The 22,553-nt window shown below is 48.4% G+C and overlaps 2 protein-coding genes across 7 annotated transcripts; one reads left to right on the top strand and one right to left on the bottom strand.

The window, feature by feature from the left end:
- Positions 1–1,685: 1,685 nt before the first annotated feature.
- On the bottom strand, positions 1,686–13,085 carry LOC110489552 (myelin-associated neurite-outgrowth inhibitor). 5 transcript variants are annotated; one of them, XR_005036349.1, is made up of 8 exons: positions 11,811–12,011; positions 9,773–9,867; positions 9,543–9,629; positions 8,443–8,585; positions 4,041–4,227; positions 3,784–3,905; positions 3,566–3,626; positions 1,686–3,294 (listed from the first exon to the last, which is right to left on the bottom strand). XR_005036349.1 is itself a non-coding variant. In XM_036945708.1 (8 exons), exons 2-6 carry the CDS (start codon positions 9,846–9,848, stop codon positions 3,796–3,798), a joined length of 603 nt encoding a protein of 200 aa, XP_036801603.1. In that variant the 5' UTR covers positions 9,849–9,867; positions 11,811–12,011; the 3' UTR covers positions 1,686–3,295; positions 3,608–3,626; positions 3,784–3,795. The 5 variants fall into 5 exon arrangements, 4 of the variants coding, with proteins under 4 accessions (XP_036801603.1, XP_036801605.1, XP_036801606.1 ...); XM_036945708.1 differs by having other exon boundaries at positions 1,686–3,295; positions 3,608–3,626; XM_036945710.1 differs by having other exon boundaries at positions 1,686–3,295; positions 3,613–3,626.
- Positions 12,766–22,191, top strand: LOC110489551 (F-box/SPRY domain-containing protein 1). 2 transcript variants are annotated; one of them, XM_036945706.1, is made up of 3 exons: positions 12,766–13,173; positions 13,669–14,025; positions 21,171–22,191. In XM_036945706.1, the coding sequence occupies exons 1-3, from the start codon at positions 12,856–12,858 to the stop codon at positions 21,354–21,356; spliced, it is 861 nt and encodes a 286-aa protein (XP_036801601.1). In that variant the 5' UTR covers positions 12,766–12,855; the 3' UTR covers positions 21,357–22,191. The 2 variants fall into 2 exon arrangements, with proteins under 2 accessions (XP_036801601.1, XP_036801600.1); XM_036945705.1 differs by having other exon boundaries at positions 21,150–22,191.
- Positions 22,192–22,553: the final 362 nt, after the last annotated feature.

The raw sequence follows: 22,553 nt of genomic DNA, 5'->3' as shown, positions 1-22,553 counted from the left end.
GCGAGCAGAAACGATGTCATCACGTTATCCAAAAACATTGCAGACATCGGATGAATATAAAATGTTACCTCGTACCCCATCGCCCGGTGTTATCGTAAAATCACCATATCACCTCGAACCCCATTGCTCGGTGTTATCGTAAATCACCACATCACCTCGAGCCCCATCGCTCAGTGTTATCGTAAATCACCACATCACCTCGAGCCCCATCGCTCAGTGTTATCGTAAATCACCGTATCACCTCACACCCCATCGCTCAGTGTTATCGTAAAACACCGTATCACCTCACACCCCATCGCTCGGTGTTATCGTAAAACACCGTATCACCTCACACCCCATCGCTCAGTGTTATCGTAAAACACCGTATCACCTCACACCCCATCGCTTGGTGTTATCGTAAAACCCCGTATCACCTCACACCCCATCGCTCAGTGTTATCGTAAAACACCGTATCACCTCACACCCCATCGCTCAGTGTTATCGTAAAACACCGTATCACCTCACACCCCATCGCTCTGTGTTATCGTAAAACCCCGTATCACCTCACACCCCATCGCTCAGTGTTATCGTAAAACACCGTATCACCTCACACCCCATCGCTCGGTGTTATCGTAAAACCCCGTATCACCTCACACCCCATCGCTCAGTGTTATCGTAAAACCCTGTATCACCTCACACCCCATCGCTCAGTGTTATCGTAAAACACCGTATCACCTCACACCCCATCGCTCTGTGTTATCGTAAAACCCCGTATCACCTCGGACCCCATCGCTCGGTGTTATCGTAAAACCCTGTATCACCTCACACCCCATCGCTCAGTGTTATCGTAAAACACCGTATCACCTCACACCCCATCGCTCAGTGTTATCGTAAAACACCGTATCACCTCACACCCCATCGCTCTGTGTTATCGTAAAACCCCGTATCACCTCACACCCCATCGCTCAGTGTTATCGTAAAACACTGTATCACCTCACACCCCATCGCTCGGTGTTATCGTAAAACCCCGTATCACCTCACACCCCATCGCTCAGTGTTATCGTAAAACCCCGTATCACCTCACACCCCATCGCTCAGTGTTATCGTAAAACACCGTATCACCTCACACCCCATCGCTCTGTGTTATCGTAAAACCCCGTATCACCTCGGACCCCATCGCTCGGTGTTATCGTAAAACCCCGTATCACCTCACACCCCATCGCTCGGTGTTATCGTAAAACCCCGTATCACCTCACACCCCATCGCTCAGTGTTATCGTAAATCACCACATCACCTCGGACCCCATCGCTCGGTGTTATCGTAAAACCCCGTATCACCTCACACCCCATCGCTCAGTGTTATCGTAAAACCCCGTATCACCTCACACCCCATCGCTCAGTGTTATCGTAAAACACTGTATCACCTCACACCCCATCGCTCTGTGTTATCGTAAAACCCCGTATCACCTCGGACCCCATCGCTCGGTGTTATCGTAAAACCCCGTATCACCTCACACCCCATCGCTCAGTGTTATCGTAAATCACCACATCACCTCGGACCCCATCGCTCGGTGTTATCGTAAAACCCCGTATCACCTCACACCCCATCGCTCGGTGTTATCGCAAATCACCACATCATCCTTGGATCCCCAAAGATGTGCAGGTGACATGATTCAATGAAATGGTTAAATAAAAAACTTTGACAAATTCTCATAATAGTATTTATTTTGTAGTCTTTCTCGACAACCCAAAAACACATTACAAAACAGATTCAGTAACTGAGGTGACTTAGATTAGATAGACGAGTGACTCAGACAATGATATAAAATTGGGTGAGTTCTGGTGGAGTCTTGAGGTAACTTGGGAGAGACATCTCACTTCAGTTAAGTACTGGCTTCCTTAAAACTGTGTCTCAAATAAGAATTTAATGTTTCTTCTCTTCCAGTAGTGCTTAGAAAATTATAATACATTGAATAATTTAATAAAAGTCTCAAACCTGTTGAAAATGTCTCAGGTTAGCATTGATTTTAAAACGTTTGTGGCTCTTGGTGTGGTTAAGCCCAAACCAATGACACAAAGGAATCAGTAGACATGTTCAGGTATGATACATACATATAAGCATACAAACATCTGTACATGCAACGGTTTCAGTATTTTCAACCTCTGAAAATAGAATTATACACAATCACTCATTGTCTGCAGGACTGAGTCCAAGTAGTTAAGTAGTTAATAGTTAGTCAATAGAAGACTTTCCTTTGGCGACCAGTAGTAGATCACATGTCACGACAGGTCCGTAATCATTCTGCTGTCATGATGTAGGGGATCTTAGGACAAATGGTCCAATTATCTGTCTGAACTCTGTGTCCACAACATCTCCCAATGGGCAAAGAGTGTGGAGAATGATTTAGTGTTGGAATGGACACAGAGGCACAAAACTGAACAAAAATAAATAATAGTAATGGCCCAACAGACAAAATGTCGACACAGCGTCATCTAGGGAAATAATACTCTGCCAGCAACGTTACTAAAAACAAGTCAAATAAAAACCCACACGGCTTTCAGTAGTAATCCTAAAGCTGGAATCGTTAATGGTGAAACAGCCATATCCGTTTGTGATATCACCACTGCAAAACAACCAACGCTGTAGTTCCCCCTCTGACACGAGAAATTGAGGAACACAAAACATACTGCACATAACAGTGGTGGGGGCAGCCAGTGGCACCGTTTCCCCCCTCCCTACTGAGGATTCCATCTTTAGGTTTGTTTGTATGAAATCCCCCCCCCCCCCTTTCTTATTTAAGGTTTCAAATTAAGACACGATATCAGTGCTAAAACAATTGCAGTTCTTATTCTTAGTTCCTTTAGATTCAATCTTTTTGGTGATTTTGCATGTCTCAGGTAGATTGAGCGAGCGTTATTTAGCATACACACACGCATTTACCTCGATATGGATCCCAAAAATAAAAACTCATCCAAACTCTCTTTTAATGACTTAAAATAGTTAACTACACGTTTCTAAAGACAGTCCACAAAACACAAGTTTGCATGGAGGAGACTTCCAGTAGCCATCTGACGGAAGATATGCAGCAGAGTGAGCGAAGGATTCTGGGATAGCGTTAAAATCCAAACAGGAATAGTCAGGAGTGGGAAGATTCTCTTCATCCCGTTCTGAACAGACCTGTTGATGTATGGTTAGGATTCAGATTCGCATCACGCCTATAAAAAGGAAGGAAGAACAGCTGAAGGGGGTCATAATCATCACCACCAGCTGTAGACCACTGGACGGGAGTGTCGATGCATATCTACCATCTTCTGACCTGAAGAGAAGCAGAGGAAAAGTTGATTAATACACAGTAATACCGATTCTTTGTTTTCCCACACATAAAATGTCCATCTATTGACCATTGCCAAATTTTCCCAACATGTTTGACAACTCTTTAAAATGGTAACAAGTAGACCACCCTTCCTGTGACAACGCTTTAAAATGGTAACAAGTAGACCACCCTTCCTGTGACAACCCTTTAAAATGGTAACAAGTAGACCACCCTTCCTGTGACAACGCTTTAAAATGGTAACAAGTAGACCACCCTTCCTGTGACAACCCTTTAAAATGGTAACAAGTAGACCACCCTTCCTGTATTTTCCTGCCTGAAAAGTAAAAAAAAAAAAAAAAAAGTGATTTTATAACTATGAAATTATGCAATTTTCTATGCTCTTGTATGTCCATGTGGTCAGTGTTTGTCCCAGGCAGATTGACCAGAGAGAGCATGAAATGGGTGACACAGAGGATGTATTCACTACTCACAGTGCCATCACTTCACCACTGGGGTGGCACATAGCTGTAGGTGGGCGTGCCTGGGTGTCGGTATGGGGGCATCGCGACTTGGTGGGGGGCGAGGGGATTCGGGGAGTGTGTCAACAATGTTCCTGGAGAAGGGAGGGCGGTGGGAAAGGTCAGGAATTTAGACAAAAAGCAAAACCATTTCTTCATCCTCGTCAAAGATTTGTACGCTGTGTAGAGACAGGATAGTATAATAAAGAGAGGAAAATAATGGAACTCACCAGCTGACATGGCCATAGTGGTCCCTGCTACCATCCCCATGGCAACACCATTGTGGGGGCGAGGCGGGTGGTGCATGGGCGGGGCATACATGGCTGCTGGCATCCCATTGGGCTGGACCACTGTAGTGTGATGTATGACATGGGGCGGGGCTGCGTACAGCGGCTGTGTGTAGTAAGTGCCTTGATGCTTAGAGAGAGAGAGAGATCTCACGTCAGTACCTCAGAGAGAGAGAGATCTCACGTCAGTACCTCAGAGAGGGAGAGATCTCACGTCAGTACCTCAGAGAGAGAGAGATCTCACGTCAGTACCTCAGAGAGATCTCACGTCAATACCTCAGAGAGAGAGAGAGATCTCACGTCAGTACCTCAGAGAGAGAGATCTCACGTCAATACCTCAGAGAGAGAGAGATCTCACGTCAGTACCTCAGAGAGAGAGAGAGAGAGAGAGATCTCACGTCAGTACCTCAGAGAGAGAGAGAGATCTCACGTCAGTACCTCAAAAAGAGAGATCTCACGTCAGAGAGAGAGAGATCTCACGTCAGTACCTCAGAGAGAGAGAGATCTCACGTCAGTACCTCAGAGAGAGAGAGATCTCACGTCAGTACCTCAGAGAGAGAGATCTCACGTCAGTACCTCAGAGAGAGAGATCTCACGTCAGTACCTCAGAGAGAGAGAGAGAGAGAGATCTCACGTCAGTACCTCAGAGAGAGAGATCTCACGTCAGTACCTCAGAGAGAGAGAGATCTCACGTCAGTACCTCAGAGAGAGATCTCACGTCAGTACCTCAGAGAGAGAGAGAGATCTCACGTCAGTACCTCAGAGAGAGAGAGAGAGATCTCACGTCAATACCTCAGAGAGAGAGAGAGAGATCTCACGTCAGTACCTCAGAGAGAGAGATCTCACGTCAGTACCTCAGAGAGAGAGAGAGAGATCTCACGTCAGTACCTCAGAGAGAGAGAGAGAGAGAGATCTCACGTCAGTACCTCAGAGAGAGATCTCACGTCAGTACCTCAGAGAGAGATCTCACGTCAGTACCTCAGAGAGAGATCTCACGTCAGTACCTCAGAGAGAGAGAGAGAGATCTCACGTCAGTACCTCAGAGAGAGAGAGAGAGAGAGAGATCTCACGTCAGTACCTCAGAGAGAGAGAGAGAGAGAGATCTCACGTCAGTACCTCAGAGAGAGAGATCTCACGTCAGTACCTCAGAGAGAGAGATCTCACGTCAGTACCTCAGAGAGAGAGAGAGATCTCACGTCAGTACCTCAGAGAGAGAGATCTCACGTCAGTACCTCAGAGAGAGAGAGAGAGAGAGATCTCACGTCAGTACCTCAGAGAGAGAGATCTCACGTCAGTACCTCAGAGAGAGAGATCTCACGTCAGTACCTCAGAGAGAGAGAGAGATCTCACGTCAGTACCTCAGAGAGAGAGATCTCACGTCAGTACCTCAGAGAGAGAGAGAGAGAGAGATCTCACGTCAGTACCTCAGAGAGAGAGAGAGAGAGAGAGAGATCTCACGTCAGTACCTCAGAGAGAGAGAGATCTCACGTCAGTACCTCAGAGAGAGAGATCTCACGTCAGTACCTCAGAGAGAGAGAGAGAGAGATCTCACGTCAGTACCTCAGAGAGAGAGATCTCACGTCAGTACCTCAGAGAGAGAGAGAGATCTCACGTCAGTACCTCAGAGAGAGAGATCTCACGTCAGTACCTCAGAGAGAGAGAGAGAGAGAGATCTCACGTCAGTACCTCAGAGAGAGAGAGAGAGAGAGAGAGAGATCTCACGTCAGTACCTCAGAGAGAGAGAGATCTCACGTCAGTACCTCAGAGAGAGAGATCTCACGTCAGTACCTCAGAGAGAGAGAGAGAGAGATCTCACGTCAGTACCTCAGAGAGAGAGAGAGAGAGATCTCACGTCAGTACCTCAGAGAGAGAGAGAGAGAGATCTCACGTCAGTACCTCAGAGAGAGATCTCACGTCAGTACCTCAGAGAGAGAGAGATCTCACGTCAGTACCTCAGAGAGAGAGAGATCTCACGTCAGTACCTCAGAGAGAGAGAGAGATCTCACGTCAGTACCTCAGAGAGAGAGAGATCTCACGTCAGTACCTCAGAGAGAGAGAGATCTCACGTCAGTACCTCAGAGAGAGAGATCTCACGTCAGTACCTCAGAGAGAGAGAGATCTCACGTCAGTACCTCAGAGAGAGAGAGAGATCTCACGTCAGTACCTCAGAGAGAGAGATCTCACGTCAGTACCTCAGAGAGAGAGAGATCTCACGTCAGTACCTCAGAGAGAGAGAGATCTCACGTCAGTACCTCAGAGAGAGAGAGATCTCACGTCAGTACCTCAGAGAGAGAGAGATCTCACGTCAGTACCTCAGAGAGAGAGAGATCTCACGTCAGTACCTCAGAGAGAGAGAGATCTCACGTCAGTACCTCAGAGAGAGAGAGATCTCACGTCAGTACCTCAGAGAGAGAGAGATCTCACGTCAGTACCTCAGAGAGAGAGAGATCTCACGTCAGTACCTCAGAGAGAGAGAGATCTCACGTCAGTACCTCAGAGAGAGAGAGATCTCACGTCAGTACCTCAGAGAGAGAGAGAGATCTCACGTCAGTACCTCAGAGAGAGAGAGATCTCACGTCAGTACCTCAGAGAGAGAGAGATCTCACGTCAGTACCTCAGAGAGAGAGAGATCTCACGTCAGTACCTCAGAGAGAGAGAGATCTCACGTCAGTACCTCAGAGAGAGAGAGATCTCACGTCAGTACCTCAGAGAGAGAGAGATCTCACGTCAGTACCTCAGAGAGAGAGAGATCTCACGTCAGTACCTCAGAGAGAGAGATCTCACGTCAGTACCTCAGAGAGAGAGAGATCTCACGTCAGTACCTCAGAGAGAGAGAGATCTCACGTCAGTACCTGAGAGAGAGAGATCTCACGTCAGTACCTCAGAGAGAGAGATCTCACGTCAGTACCTCAGAGAGAGAGAGATCTCACGTCAGTACCTCAGAGAGAGAGAGATCTCACGTCAGTACCTCAGAGAGAGAGAGATCTCACGTCAGTACCTCAGAGAGAGAGAGATCTCACGTCAGTACCTCAGAGAGAGAGAGATCTCACGTCAGTACCTCAGAGAGAGAGAGATCTCACGCCAGCGCCACATTGAGCCAACTACAGCAGCAATATGCAGCAAGCTAATGTGTATGGAACCGATTCAGACCTAGGAAATGTCTGGCTTTCTCCGTATTTGGTATTCAGACAACTTATTCCGTAGCGTAATGCGCTCAGCAGGAGTGGCCACCTTGCTCGCTCTGAATACATTTACTTTTTAAAATATTCTCAGATCTTGTAGATTATTTAGGGTTAGGAAAGTATTTATGAAACCCTTTGGGCTGGGGGCAGGGACTTGGCCCTTCCGGCGTCTCGGGCGGGTGGGAGTCGAGGGCACCCACTAATGGGAGCGGCCATTTGTATTGTATTGTCTTAATAAAAATGATTATTTAAAGAAATAATGTATATATATATATATATTTATACAGTGCCTTGCGAAAGTATTCGCCCCCCTTGAACTTTGCGACCTTTTGCCACATTTCAGGCTTCAATTTTTCAGTTTTTGATTTGTTAAAAAAGTTTGAAATATCCAATAAATGTCGTTCCACTTCATGATTGTGTCCCACTTGTTGATTCTTCACAAAAAAATACAGTTTTATAATCTTTATGTTTGAAGCCTGAAATGTGGCAAAAGGTCGCAAAGTTCAAGGGGGCCGAATACTTTCGCAAGGCACTGTATATATTTATGAGAGCCTTTACACAGAGAAGAAAGAAAATGGTGGTTGGATTCATTTGGAAAATTACCACATTCAATTGTTTAACACACGGTAACGTTGGAAGATTAGTGTAGGGAGAATAGTGTACAATAGTAGGTCATTTTTATTTTACCTTTATTTAACTAGGCAAGTCAGTTAAGAACAAAATCTTATTTTGGGTGTGGGTTAACTGCCTGTTCAGGGACAGAACGACAGATTTTTACCTTGTCAGCTCGGGGGTTTTGAACTTGCAACCTTCCGGTCACTAGTCCAACGCTCTAACCACTAGGCTACCCTGCCCTCCTCTATTGCCTGCACTAACCATGGAACTGTGTGATGTCACAGCCAAGTACTGCGCTAGGTTCAAACTGTTATGGCTTGGCACTAACAGGGATGCACAGTTTGGGAAATATCTGGGATCTTTCAATTCGGCTCATGAAACCAACACTTTAACATGTTGCTTTTATATTTAGAGTTCAGTACGGTTCTGCAAGCACAGCAAATAAGCAAAAAAAGTATAATAAATAGGTTATGTTGTACTACTTCCGATGGTAAAGGTTGATTGGATATGTTGCAGCAGTCTGTAGATGAACTAACGGACTGACTGACCTGAGCGTAGGGGTTCTGCTGGGGGTAGGTGCTTCTCACAGGGTATACTGCTCCAGGGTAAGGGTTGGGTGCCGAGGAGTAAGGTGGGACAGCCCCCGTGGCGGGCGAGCAGGACATTTTAAAAGGAGTACCTGGAGCATAACCTATAAGAGACATGTCAGAGATATCATCTAGGGGAATTACACATTTTAACAGGAACAAAAACAAACCATTAACACTTCAGGCCTGGCCTTTTTGTCCCGATGGCTTGTAAAGGGACGGACTATTGTCCGACTCCTTTCTGAATCTGTACAACACAAAAGAGGGACGTTTCAGTCAACGGCAGAATGTGTGTGTAGCTGAAAAACAAAAGGGGAGGCAGAAACATTTGGCTGAATTCAATCATCTCTCCTGAGAGCTGTCTGGTTCTCCGTGTTTAGCTAAAGGTGATGAAACCAAGGTGTACAGAGTCAAAACACAGCGGCTGCTACACTACGTACAAAGACTACGATTCAATTAGACTGATTCAATTCAGGTCAGGATTTAGCCTTCAGTAATGTATTGGGTTGCAACGATCCCATGATCGGCTACACGTTCCTACCCCCTGCCCAAACTGATGCGGTTCAGCTGGGGTGTACTCACTAGGAGCCAAACAGAAGCAAATGGAACGGAGAGGGACCTATCTGATCTTGTCCAATGGAACGGAGAGGAACCTACCTGATTTTGTCCAATGGAACGGAGAGGGACCTACCTGATTTTGTCCAATGGAACAGAGAGGGACCTACCTGATTTTGTCCAATGGAAACTCAATTTCAACGGTTTGGACTAATAAACCCCCTGGGGGTGTGTTCATTATGGAAAACGTTTAAAAACCAAACGGAAGCAAACAGAGCAGAACATGAGTTTCTATTGGATAAATTCAAGTAGGACCCCGTTTCCTTCCATTTGCCTCCGTTCAAGAATTATTTTGCAACGGAATCTGCGTAATAAATACACCCCTACTGAGGTTGGGGGATCAATTCCCACAAGAAATCACATACTAAAAATGTATGCACTGACTGTAGAAGGGTCGGCTTAGATGCAGCTCTGTGGGGGGGGGGGGGGGGGGGCTGTTACCTTACCTGTGGGGAAGGCTGGGTGGTTGGCTCCAGGGTGGTACATGTTGGGGGCATAGGCAGGGGAGGCTGCATAGCCCACAGGGAATCCAGCTGGGAGGTCATATGTCAAACAAGTTCAGAAGCATCAGACAGACATTTAGAGAAGACGCAACACTTATAGAGAGATTTTTTTTTTATACAACTGTGTGTAAACACTACAGGCTCACAAACTGGTTAAGGGGCTCTCTGCCTACCTGGGTATCCTACCAAATGTCCCTTTTGATTGGCATAGGGGACTCCTGTTGGTGCAGGGCAGTACACTGGGTTCATAATGCACACTGTTCAGATACTGCAACAACCAAGACAAGAAGCAAACATTATATTGTTATGTTAATGTTAGATACAAAATCTGATATGTTCTTCATTAAAAAACAGTTTTGGGAAAAAGTACTCAATTGTCATACTTGAGTAAAAGTAAAGATACCTTAATAGAAAATGACTCAAGTAAAAGTGAACGTCACCCAGTAAAATACTACTTGAGTAAAAGTATTTGGTTTTAAATATACTTAAGTATCAAATGTATAAATCTTTTCAAATTCCTTATATAAAGAAAACCATGTGTTTAGTAAGTCCACTAGAACATAGGGATGGCAAGGGGTATTTTCTTGATAAGTGTGTGAATTAGACAATTTTCCTGTCCTGTAAAGCTTTCAAAATGTAACGAGCATTTCACTACACCCGCAATAACATCTGCTAAATATATGTGTATGTGAACAATCACATCTGCTAAATATATGTGTATGTGAACAATAACATCTGCTAAATATATGTGTATGTGAACAATCACATCTGCTAAATATATGTGTATGTGAACAATAACATCTGCTAAATATATGTGTATGTGAACAATAACATTTGATTTGAATAACATTTGATTTGAATAACATTTGATTTGAGTACTTTTGGGTATCGGGGGAAAATGGATGGAGTAAAAAGTACATTATTGTCTTTAGGAATGTAGCGAAGTAAAATTAGTCAAACATATAGATAGTAAAGCAAAGTACAGATACCCCAGAAAACTACTTAAGTAGTACTTTCAAGTAATTATACTGAAGTACTTTACACCACTGTTAAAAACAAAAACGTGGCTATAGTAAATGTCATACTGGTTGCTGTCACACAGCATTGCATCTTCCTCCACAAGCAATACGTTATGTCATGACTCTCGATCTGAATCATTATGGCTTCACAAACAAAACTATGTAAAGAAGCTAGCTAGCTAGCTAGCAAACCAGTTAAATTAGCCGCAATAGCTAACTATAGTACAGTGCATTCGGAAAGTATTCAGACCCCTTCACTGTTTACACATTTTGTTACGTTACAACCTTATTCTAAAATGGACACACACACACACACACAACAAAATGCCCCTCATCAATCTACATGTAACAGTATAATAACTCACAACAGCCCATAATGGCAAAGCAAAAACAGTTTTTTAGACATGTTTGCAAATGGATAAAAAATATTAAAAAACTGAAATATCACATTTAAATTTCACCCCCCCTCCCTCTAAAAAGTAACGAAGTCTTCAAATTTTGAGTGTACATATAATGTTCAAAGCATCCTGACCTGTGATTTTTATTAAAACAAATTCCACCCTGGTCATAGAACTAAGTCATGTCAAAATACGTAGAATTGCAGTAAATTACCTTCAAAACAGTAACCCCCCCTGGGGGGGTTGTGCTAGGGGGCACACACATAGTAAATGTCACCCCAAACCCTCTTCAAAAGTTGGCAGCCCTGAGCAGCTAGCTAGTATATACACAGATTTATGTTTTTCATAAATCATAATTAGCCATCATGAGGCACCCTTTTCACTTGACACATTTAGAGTATGGGACCCCTGGTCGCAGTAATGGACGTGTATCGATTAACGAACAGCTACAGTAGTGAACCATAGGGCAGCCTAGGTAGAATTCAACACATTACGGTACCGATCTGTTAACATTGACATTATTCCTGTGCTTCTGTGCTGACAAATCCCTATGGGGCGTTTAATTATGGAAACTAACTCATGTGCGTTTATTAATGGGCGATGCGGTAGTTCCACAACAACAAGGGCCGCGGGGTGGCATTGCGTTGGGGCTTCAGTCGCATCTCTCTCCTTGTAGTTAAATACTGGCTGTCCCATTCACCCTTCAACCACCTCTTCATATTGTCAATCTTGGCAAATGGTTTAACAATAGATACCAAATTGTAATATTAGGAATAGTTGTCAACGTTACTTACGGTTGTAATTTCTCAGTTTCCGACTGCTGTTCTTCAGGCTCAGATGTTAACTTTTGGTTTTTTGTATTTTTGTTCTCACTGGCTCTGGTTGACGCTGCTGTTTTCTGCTTGGCTCTCACTGCGCACAAACATTCCTCCGGCAACCGACGTCACTTCCGAGTACATCGAGTCTCCTTTGTGCCCATGTCACATGATGTCGTACTGCAATTAAAAGGTGACTTTCACTTTGCCGTCTCTGGGCAATGATTCTGGGACAGCATATGTATAACATGGTATACGCTATTATATCATTTGTGTAATAGAGTACAGATACTGATGCATAAGCATCATCTGTCATAAATAATAGCTATGGGGGTGTCGCAATGCATTAGGAATTTATAGAATAGATTATTTTGGAACTTCTGTCGGTGTTGGATCGTGTTGGCATTGCTCAACAATACGTTGTTCCTAAAAAAAAATAACTGCAATCAAATCTAAAATAAGCATTCTTACATTCATCTATTTTCCATCTGTCAATTACATTTTACAACCATCCCCATAATGGAAGTTGAACCTGTACACAGATCTAGGATCAGGAAACCATAGTTCAATCTTCAGTTTGGACTCTAGGCTGGCTGGGGGGGAAAAAATCCATTCTGACTGTAGATCAGCTGTAAGGGGCGCTTTATGACAGACAAAGGTCCTAACAGGAACACAAAGTAAAATGCACCTATTATAATTTTCCAGAACCAAAAATATTTTTGAGATTATCTCTGTCTCCTTCTTTAGAATTAAACATTGTGAATCTGAATAAATATTAATTTATATTGATTAAGAAATGCATGATTTATCAATGCTGTACAAACATTTCCGGGACCTTGACTGGATTTCGCATTTTGCTTCTCCCTTTACCAACCCGGGCTGGGTCCATGGAAATACATGCAGAACAATACCACCGCCGTGATTTAGGCTCGTATTGTTAAAAATGGTCCGTTTTAATTCATTTTAGTTAGAAATTTATGCTGTGAAACACAATTTATCGGTCGGCGTCCTCAATTAGACAAATATGTCGGGAGCGGCCGCCGGAGGGGCGCAGTCTTGCATCGGCGCAGCCGCTGCCAGTTGTAGCTCTGCCGGGAACTCATTCGTCGCAGCCGGCGGAGGTGTGGGAATAGCAGGCAGGCTACCCAGTCGGGTTCTTGAGCATGTGTTCTCTTATCTAGATTTGTATGATCTAATGCGGTGCTCGTTGGTGTGCTGGCATTGGAACAACTGTCTAGCCGACGAGAACAGCGAGGTGTGGCGGAGTCTGTGCGCTCGCTCTCTCAGCGATGAGGCACTGCGCTCCGACATTCTCTGCAATCTGCCAACCCACAAGGGAAAGGTAGCTATGTATGCTAACGTTTGTTTACTATTTGAAAATCATGGTGAAGGCCTATAGCTGTTACAGATTTGTATTATTTCAATCCAGATTATACCACAATGAATAACTCACGCACCCACTTTCAGCACATATATTAGCTTGCCATTCAATCAGACCGCCTACTCATCAACGTTATTAGTCACGCTGTCTGTCATGCAGAGACCGGTGTCTAGCGGTCTGCACACGCCCTGTTTATTTGACGTCTGCATTCAATAAGATAGATGAGCATGATGCAATCATTTCCTGAATGAGATAATGTAAGTGAAATGATATAGCTATGATCTCTGGTTGCTGGTACATATGTTGATTCTGCCCTCATATTTTGCTCTCAATTCATTGAGATGCACCAGCCATATTTGATCAATTACATGGATGGATGGATGGATGTGTTGATCCTCTTCAAAACCCTGACCCCATCTTTGTCTGCCTCCTCACCTGTCTTCTCCTCTCCCGAAGCTCAAGTCCTACCAGCACGCTCTGAGTTCCCACGACTGTTCACGCAACGTCTACGTGAAGAAGAACGGTTTCACCCTTCACCGCAACCCCATCGCCCAGAGCACCGACGGAGCCCGCGGCAAGATCGGCTTCTCCGAGGGCCGCCACGCCTGGGAGATCTGGTGGGAGGGGCCCCTAGGGACCGTGGCGGTGATCGGCATTGCCACCAAGCGTGCTGCCATGCAATGCCAGGGCTACGTGGCCCTCCTGGGTACTGACGACCAAAGCTGGGGCTGGAACCTGGTGGACAACAACCTGCTCCACAATGGGGAGGTGAACGGGAACTTCCCCCAGTGCAACAACGCACCCAAATACCAGGTAGGTTAGCAACCTGTTTCCCGTGGGTCGTATTCATTAGTGCACAGTGTAGAACATAGCAAATATTTTGCACCAAAAAAAATGCCATCTAAACAGCGAGTTTAGTTCTGAAGTTCAGGGACGTTGTCACTATGGGGTGAGCTAGCTGCAGGGTTCAGGGACGTTGTCACTATGGGGTGAGCTAGCTGCAGGGTTCAGGGACGTTGTCACTATGGGGTGAGCTAGCTGCAGGGTTCAGGGACGTTGTCACTATGGGGTGAGCTAGCTGCAGGGTTCAGGGACGTTGTCACTATGGAGTGAGCTAGCTGCAGGGTTCAGGGACGTTGTCACTATGGGGTGAGCTGCAGGCAGGTTCAGGGACATTGTCACTATGGGGTGAGCTGCAGGGTTCAGGGACGTTGTCAATATGGGGTGAGCTGCAGGGTTCAGGGACGTTGTCACTATGGTGTGAGCTGCAGGGTTCAGGGACGTTGTCACTATGGGGTGAGCTGCAGGGTTCAGGGACGTTGTCACTATGGGGTGAGCTGCAGGGTTCAGGGACGTTGTCACTATGGGGTGAGCTGCAGGGTTCAGGGACGTTGTCACTATGGGGTGAGCTGCAGGGTTCAGGGACGTTGTCACTATGGTGTGAGCTGCAGGGTTCAGGGACGTTGTCACTATGGGGTGAGCTGCAGGGTTCAGGGACGTTGTCACTGGGGTGAGCTGCAGGGTTCAGGGACGTTGTCACTATGGTGTGAGCTGCAGGGTTCAGGGACGTTGTCACTATGGTGTGAGCTGCAGGGTTCAGGGACGTTGTCACTATGGGGTGAGCTGCAGGGTTCAGGGACGTTGTCACTATGGGGTGAGCTGCAGGGTTCAGGGACGTTGTCACTATGGGGTGAGCTGCAGGGTTCAGGGACGTTGTCACTATGGGGTGAGCTGCAGGGTTCAGGGACGTTGTCACTATGGGGTGAGCTGCTGCAGGGTTCAGGGACATTGTCACTATGGGGTGAGCTGCAGGCAGGTTCAGGGACGTTGTCACTATGGGGTGAGCTGCAGGCAGGTTCAGGGACGTTGTCACTTTGGGGTCAGCTGCAGGCAGGTTCAGGGACGTTGTCACTATGGGGTGAGCTGCAGGCAGGTTCAGGGACGTTGTCACTATGGGGTGAGCTGCATGCAGGTTCAGGGACGTTGTCACTTTGGGGTGAGCTGCAGGCAGGTTCAGGGACGTTGTCACTATGGGGTGAGCTAGCTGCAGGGTTCAGGGACGTTGTCACTATGGGGTGAGCTAGCTGCAGGCGGGTTCAGGGACGTTGTCACTATGGGGTGAGCTAGCTGCAGGGTTCAGGGACGTTGTCACTATGGGGTGAGCTAGCTGCAGGGTTCAGGGACGTTGTCACTATGGGGTGAGCTAGCTGCAGGGTTCAGGGACATTGTCACTATGGGGTGAGCTAGCTGCAGGGTTCAGGGACGTTGTCACTATGGGGTGAGCTAGCTGCAGAGTTCAGGGACGTTGTCACTATGGGGTGAGCTAGCTGCAGGGTTCAGGGACGTTGTCACTATGGGGTGAGCTGCAGGGTTCAGGGACATTGTCACTATGGTGTGAGCTGCAGGGTTCAGGGACGTTGTCACTATGGGGTGAGGTGCAGGGTTCAGGGACGTTGTCACTATGGGGTGAGCTGCAGGGTTCAGGGACGTTGTCACTATGGGGTGAGCTGCAGGGTTCAGGGACGTTGTCACTATGGGGTGAGCTGCAGGGTTCAGGGACGTTGTCACTATGGTGTGAGCTGCAGGGTTCAGGGACGTTGTCACTATGGGGTGAGCTGCAGGGTTCAGGGACGTTGTCACTATGGGGTGAGCTGCAGGGTTCAGGGACGTTGTCACTATGGGGTGAGCTGCAGGCAGGTTCAGGGACGTTGTCACTATGGGGTGAGCTGCTGCAGGGTTCAGGGACGTTGTCACTATGGGGTGAGCTGCTGCAAGGTTCAGGGACGTTGTCACTATGGGGTGAGCTGCAGGCAGGTTCAGGGACGTTGTCACTATGGGGTGAGCTGCAGGCAGGTTCAGGGACGTTGTCACTTTGGGGTCAGCTGCAGGCAGGTTCAGGGACGTTGTCACTATGGGGTGAGCTGCAGGCAGGTTCAGGGACGTTGTCACTATGGGGTGAGCTGCAGGCAGGTTCAGGGACGTTGTCACTATGGGGTGAGCTAGCTGCAGGCGGGTTCAGGGACGTTGTCACTATGGGGTGAGCTAGCTGCAGGGTTCAGGGACGACGTCACTATGGGGTGAGCTGCAGGCAGGGTTCAGGGACGTTGTCACTATGGGGTGAGCTAGCTGCAGGGTTCAGGGACGTTGTCACTATGGGGTGAGCTAGCTGCAGGGTTCAGGGACGTTGTCACTATGGGGTGAGCTAGCTGCAAGGTTCAGGGACGTTGTCACTATGGGGTGAGCTAGCTGCAAGGTTCAGGGACGTTGTCACTATGGGGTGAGCTAGCTGCAGGGTTCAGGGACGTTGTCACTGGGGTGAGCTAGCTGCAGGGTTCAGGGACGTTGTCACTATGGGGTGAGCTAGCTGCAGGGTTCAGGGACGTTGTCACTATGGGGTGAGCTAGCTGCAGGGTTCAGGGACGTTGTCACTATGGGGTGAGCTGCAGGGTTCAGGGACGTTGTCACTATGGTGTGAGCTGCAGGGTTCAGGGACGTTGTCACTATGGGGTGAGCTGCAGGGTTCAGGGACGTTGTCACTATGGGGTGAGCTGCAGGGTTCAGGGACGTTGTCACTATGGGGTGAGCTAGCTGCAGGGTTCAGGGACGTTGTCACTATGGGGTGAGCTGCAGGCAGGTTCAGGGACGTTGTCACTATGGGGTGAGCTGCATGCAGGTTCAGGGACGTTGTCACTATGGGGTGAGCTAGCTGCAGGGTTCAGGGACGTTGTCACTATGGGGTGAGCTAGCTGCAAGGTTCAGGGACGTTGTCACTATGGGGTGAGCTAGCTGCAGGGTTCAGGGACGTTGTCACTATGGGGTGAGCTAGCTGCAGGGTTCAGGGACGTTGTCACTATGGGGTGAGCTAGCTGCAGGGTTCAGGGACGTTGTCACTATGGGGTGAGCTAGCTGCAGGGTTCAGGGACGTTGTCACTATGGGGTGAGCTAGCTGCAGGGTTCAGGGACGTTGTCACTATGGGGTGAGCTGCATGCAGGTTCAGGGACGTTGTCACTATGGGGTGAGCTAGCTGCAGGCGGGTTCAGGGACGTTGTCACTATGGGGTGAGCTAGCTGCAGGCGGGTTCAGGGACGTTGTCACTATGGGGTGAGCTAGCTGCAGGGTTCAGGGACGTTGTCACTATGGGGTGAGCTAGCTGCAGGGTTCAGGGACGTTGTCACTATGGGGTGAGCTAGCTGCAGGGTTCAGGGACGTTGTCACTATGGGGTGAGCTAGCTGCAGGGTTCAGGGACGTTGTCACTATGGGGTGAGCTAGCTGCAGGGTTCAGGGACGTTGTCACTATGGGGTGAGCTAGCTGCAGGGTTCAGGGACGTTGTCACTATGGGGTGAGCTAGCTGCAGGGTTCAGGGACGTTGTCACTATGGGGTGAGCTAGCTGCAGGGTTCAGGGACGTTGTCACTATGGGGTGAGCTAGCTGCAGGGTTCAGGGACGTTGTCACTATGGGGTGAGCTAGCTGCAGGGTTCAGGGACGTTGTCACTATGGGGTGAGCTAGCTGCAGGGTTCAGGGACGTTGTCACTATGGGGTGAGCTAGCTGCAGGGTTCAGGGACGTTGTCACTATGGGGTGAGCTGCAGGCAGGTTCAGGGACGTTGTCACTTTGGGGTCAGCTGCAGGCAGGTTCAGGGACGTTGTCACTATGGGGTGAGCTGCAGGCAGGTTCAGGGACGTTGTCACTATGGGGTGAGCTAGCTGCAGGCGGGTTCAGGGACGTTGTCACTATGGGGTGAGCTAGCTGCAGGGTTCAGGGACGACGTCACTATGGGGTGAGCTGCAGGCAGGGTTCAGGGACGTTGTCACTATGGGGTGAGCTAGCTGCAGGGTTCAGGGACGTTGTCACTATGGGGTGAGCTAGCTGCAGGGTTCAGGGACGTTGTCACTATGGGGTGAGCTAGCTGCAAGGTTCAGGGACGTTGTCACTATGGGGTGAGCTAGCTGCAAGGTTCAGGGACGTTGTCACTATGGGGTGAGCTAGCTGCAGGGTTCAGGGACGTTGTCACTGGGGTGAGCTAGCTGCAGGGTTCAGGGACGTTGTCACTATGGGGTGAGCTAGCTGCAGGGTTCAGGGACGTTGTCACTATGGGGTGAGCTGCAGGGTTCAGGGACGTTGTCACTATGGGGTGAGCTGCAGGGTTCAGGGACGTTGTCACTATGGTGTGAGCTGCAGGGTTCAGGGACGTTGTCACTATGGGGTGAGCTGCAGGGTTCAGGGACGTTGTCACTATGGGGTGAGCTGCAGGGTTCAGGGACGTTGTCACTATGGGGTGAGCTAGCTGCAGGGTTCAGGGACGTTGTCACTATGGGGTGAGCTGCAGGCAGGTTCAGGGACGTTGTCACTATGGGGTGAGCTGCATGCAGGTTCAGGGACGTTGTCACTTTGGGGTCAGCTGCAGGCAGGTTCAGGGACGTTGTCACTATGGGGTGAGCTGCATGCAGGTTCAGGGACGTTGTCACTATGGGGTGAGCTAGCTGCAGGCGGGTTCAGGGACGTTGTCACTATGGGGTGAGCTAGCTGCAGGCGGGTTCAGGGACGTTGTCACTATGGGGTGAGCTAGCTGCAGGGTTCAGGGACGACGTCACTATGGGGTGAGCTGCAGGCAGGGTTCAGGGACGTTGTCACTATGGGGTGAGCTAGCTGCAGGGTTCAGGGACGTTGTCACTATGGGGTGAGCTAGCTGCAAGGTTCAGGGACGTTGTCACTATGGGGTGAGCTAGCTGCAGGGTTCAGGGACGTTGTCACTATGGGGTGAGCTAGCTGCAGGGTTCAGGGACGTTGTCACTATGGGGTGAGCTAGCTGCAGGGTTCAGGGACGTTGTCACTATGGGGTGAGCTAGCTGCAGGGTTCAGGGACGTTGTCACTATGGGGTGAGCTAGCTGCAGGGTTCAGGGACGTTGTCACTATGGGGTGAGCTAGCTGCAGGGTTCAGGGACGTTGTCACTATGGGGTGAGCTAGCTGCAGGGTTCAGGGACGTTGTCACTATGGGGTGAGCTAGCTGCAGGGTTCAGGGACGTTGTCACTATGGGGTGAGCTAGCTGCAGGGTTCAGGGTCGTTGTCACTATGGGGTGAGCTAGCTGCAGGGTTCAGGGACGTTGTCACTATGGGGTGAGCTAGCTGCAGGGTTCAGGGACGTTGTCACTATGGGGTGAGCTAGCTGCAGGGTTCAGGGACGTTGTCACTATGGGGTGAGCTAGCTGCAGGGTTCAGGGACGTTGTCACTATGGGGTGAGCTAGCTGCAGGGTTCAGGGACGTTGTCACTATGGGGTGAGCTAGCTGCAGGGTTCAGGGACGTTGTCACTATGGGGTGAGCTAGCTGCAGGGTTCAGGGACGTTGTCACTATGGGGTGAGCTAGCTGCAGGGTTCAGGGACGTTGTCACTATGGGGTGAGCTAGCTGCAGGGTTCAGGGACGTTGTCACTATGGGGTGAGCTAGCTGCAGGGTTCAGGGACGTTGTCACTATGGGTTCAGGGACGTTGTCACTATGGGTTCAGGGACGTTGTCACTATGGGGTCAGGGACGTTGTCACTATGGGGTCAGGGACGTTGTCACTATGGGGTCAGGGACGTTGTCACTATGGGGTCAGGGACGTTGTCACTATGGGGTCAGGGACGTTGTCACTATGGGGTCAGGGACGTTGTCACTATGGGGTCAGGGACGTTGTCACTATGGGGTGAGCTAGCTGCAGGGTTCAGGGACGTTGTCACTATGGGGTGAGCTAGCTGCAGGGTTCAGGGACGTTGTCACTATGGGGTGAGCTAGCTGCAGGGTTCAGGGACGTTGTCACTATGGGGTGAGCTAGCTGCAGGGTTCAGGGACGTTGTCACTATGGGGTGAGCTAGCTGCAGGGTTCAGGGACGTTGTCACTATGGGGTGAGCTAGCTGCAGGGTTCAGGGACGTTGTCACTATGGGGTGAGCTAGCTGCAGGGTTCAGGGACGTTGTCACTATGGGGTGAGCTAGCTGCAGGGTTCAGGGACGTTGTCACTATGGGGTGAGCTAGCTGCAGGGTTCAGGGACGTTGTCACTATGGGGTGAGCTAGCTGCAGGGTTCAGGGACGTTGTCACTATGGGGTGAGCTAGCTGCAGGGTTCAGGGAAGTTGTCACTATGGGGTGAGCTAGCTGCAGGGTTCAGGGACGTTGTCACTATGGGGTGAGCTAGCTGCAGGGTTCAGGGACGTTGTCACTATGGGGTGAGCTAGCTGCAGGGTTCAGGGACGTTGTCACTATGGGGTGAGCTAGCTGCAGGGTTCAGGGACGTTGTCACTATGGGGTGAGCTAGCTGCAGGGTTCAGGGACGTTGTCACTATGGGGTGAGCTAGCTGCAGGGTTCAGGGACGTTGTCACTATGGGGTGAGCTAGCTGCAGGGTTCAGGGACGTTGTCACTATGGGGTGAGCTAGCTGCAGGGTTCAGGGACGTTGTCACTATGGGGTGAGCTAGCTGCAGGGTTCAGGGACGTTGTCACTATGGGGTGAGCTAGCTGCAGGGTTCAGGGACGTTGTCACTATGGGGTGAGCTAGCTGCAGGGTTCAGGGACGTTGTCACTATGGGGTCAGGGACGTTGTCACTATGGGGTCAGGGACGTTGTCACTATGGGGTCAGGGACGTTGTCACTATGGGGTGAGCTGCAGACAGACTAATAGACACATCTGAATACATAAATGGACATGTCCTTTTTTAAAGCTCTGAGCCATTGTTTAATAAGGCTGATGAACCCTCTGAATGGAGTGTCTCTAGTTCTTAGATTGACATTTATTTGTTTGATGAGTTAGGCCTGTGCAGTAGGATGCATGTCAAGAAGAATGCCACCTTTTAAATGAGAAGTTCTCATAACAGTAAAGCATGTATTCATTTTAGCTTTTGTAAGTGAAGCCGTTCTCTGTATTGTAGCTGTTACTTACTGTCATATTACTTTCTAGTGTAATGGTGTGCGTCCACAGATCGGGGAGAGGATACGAGTAATCCTGGATATGGATAACAAAACCCTGGCCTTCGAGAGAGGCTTTGAGTTCCTGGGAGTGGCCTTCCGAGGGCTTCCGAAAGCCTGCCTCTTCCCGGCCGTCTCGGCTGTCTATGGCAACACTGAGGTGACCATGGTCTACCTGGGCAAGCCTCTGGATGGGTAGCACTGCCACAAGAGCAGCCGGTGCCATGTCAGGTGTGCCAAGGATAATGACTGTTGGTTGGCACCGAGAAGACTCTCAACTAACATTCCACAACCACTGGGGGTGGAACCTAAAATCAAAATGGACGCTAGTGATCATTGACGGACAAGCGGGGGAGGTGGGTGTGTGGACTAGAGGTTGTTTCAAAAGGGTTTTCTGTCTCAACATGGATGTTATATCCACTAGCTGCTGGACCATTTTATTTACAGTATGGGAGGACTTGACTTTTTTTTAAAAAAATTTAATGTTATTTTATGAAGTAACAACACTGCTGAATATCGTACACACGGTTGGTTGTATGTCTGTTCCTATGAGGCCAAACCAAAATATGAACTGTGGCAAATATGTAAAGAAAACCCTCATCGTATGATAGAGGAACAAGTCATCATCGTGAGAATATTGTCGATGTGGAAATGTGAAGCTGTAACTATAACTGCCGTGAGGGGGAACGTGGAGTGATTGACCTTTGACCCTTTCAGAGGACTACATGCAGTATGGAACACTTTTTTTTTTTTTTTTTGGCCAACTGACCGACCATTAAAGCCAGGAAAGACGGCTTCAGTAGCAAAGCTAGCTGGTCATGCGCATGCGTTGCAGTATAACTGAAACGTCTCCTCTCTTCAGATGCGTTGTATAGGAAGAGCAGAAGTCCGGGGACTGCATTACTCTATGTGCATCCATTTTAACTGTGGTGGTATTAGTCCTAGTATTTCATGATATTTATTTATAGGTTTTAATCCGTGGTACTATTGAAGAGGTCATGGAAGCTTCGAATAAAGACGATCTGGTGCCAGTCTGATTGTTTCATGATGCTTCCACAAGAGGGCAACCATTTGCTTTGTATGTGTTATATAAAATAAGAACCACCACCTACTGAAACATTTTTAATAGGCCTGTATTTTTATTTTGACTTCCTTACTCAAAAGGCACGCGCAACACCTGAGCTATCTTTGTTGCAGGTAACCTGGTAACAGTTGAAGAAGAAACCCTCACCTTGATAGTATCACTGCTCTTTGTCAAAGCTCTGTGTATCGGCGTCGAGGCTTCCTAAACTGAAAGACACCCTTTTTCCAATGTCTATATTATCACACTGCAGTCTCCCTTCTTCTACAGTCAAATCCTTTGTTTTTGTCTGCCTTTCTCTTAAAGTACAGTTGG

This window comes from Oncorhynchus mykiss, chromosome 15, assembly GCF_013265735.2.
Source record: "Oncorhynchus mykiss isolate Arlee chromosome 15, USDA_OmykA_1.1, whole genome shotgun sequence".
NCBI lineage: Eukaryota > Metazoa > Chordata > Actinopteri > Salmoniformes > Salmonidae > Oncorhynchus > Oncorhynchus mykiss.
This window is presented reverse-complemented; position numbering and strand designations above follow the sequence as displayed.

Excerpts from the sequence above, each read along its gene's own strand:
- LOC110489552 (XM_036945708.1), bottom strand. The coding sequence starts at position 9,848 with ATGAACCCAGTGTACTGCCCTGCACCAACAGGAGTCCCCTATGCCAAT. Across the intron at positions 8,586-9,542 it reads CCACCCAGCCTTCCCCACAG|GTTATGCTCCAGGTACTCCT; the intron begins GTAAGGTAACAG and ends TGTCTCTTATAG. Across the intron at positions 3,906-4,040 it reads CACTATGGCCATGTCAGCTG|GAACATTGTTGACACACTCC; the intron begins GTGAGTTCCATT and ends TCCCTTCTCCAG.
- LOC110489551 (XM_036945705.1), top strand. The coding sequence starts at position 12,856 with ATGTCGGGAGCGGCCGCCGGAGGGGCGCAGTCTTGCATCGGCGCAGCC. Across the intron at positions 13,174-13,668 it reads TGCCAACCCACAAGGGAAAG|CTCAAGTCCTACCAGCACGC; the intron begins GTAGCTATGTAT and ends CCTCTCCCGAAG. Across the intron at positions 14,026-21,149 it reads ACAACGCACCCAAATACCAG|TGTAATGGTGTGCGTCCACA; the intron begins GTAGGTTAGCAA and ends ATTACTTTCTAG.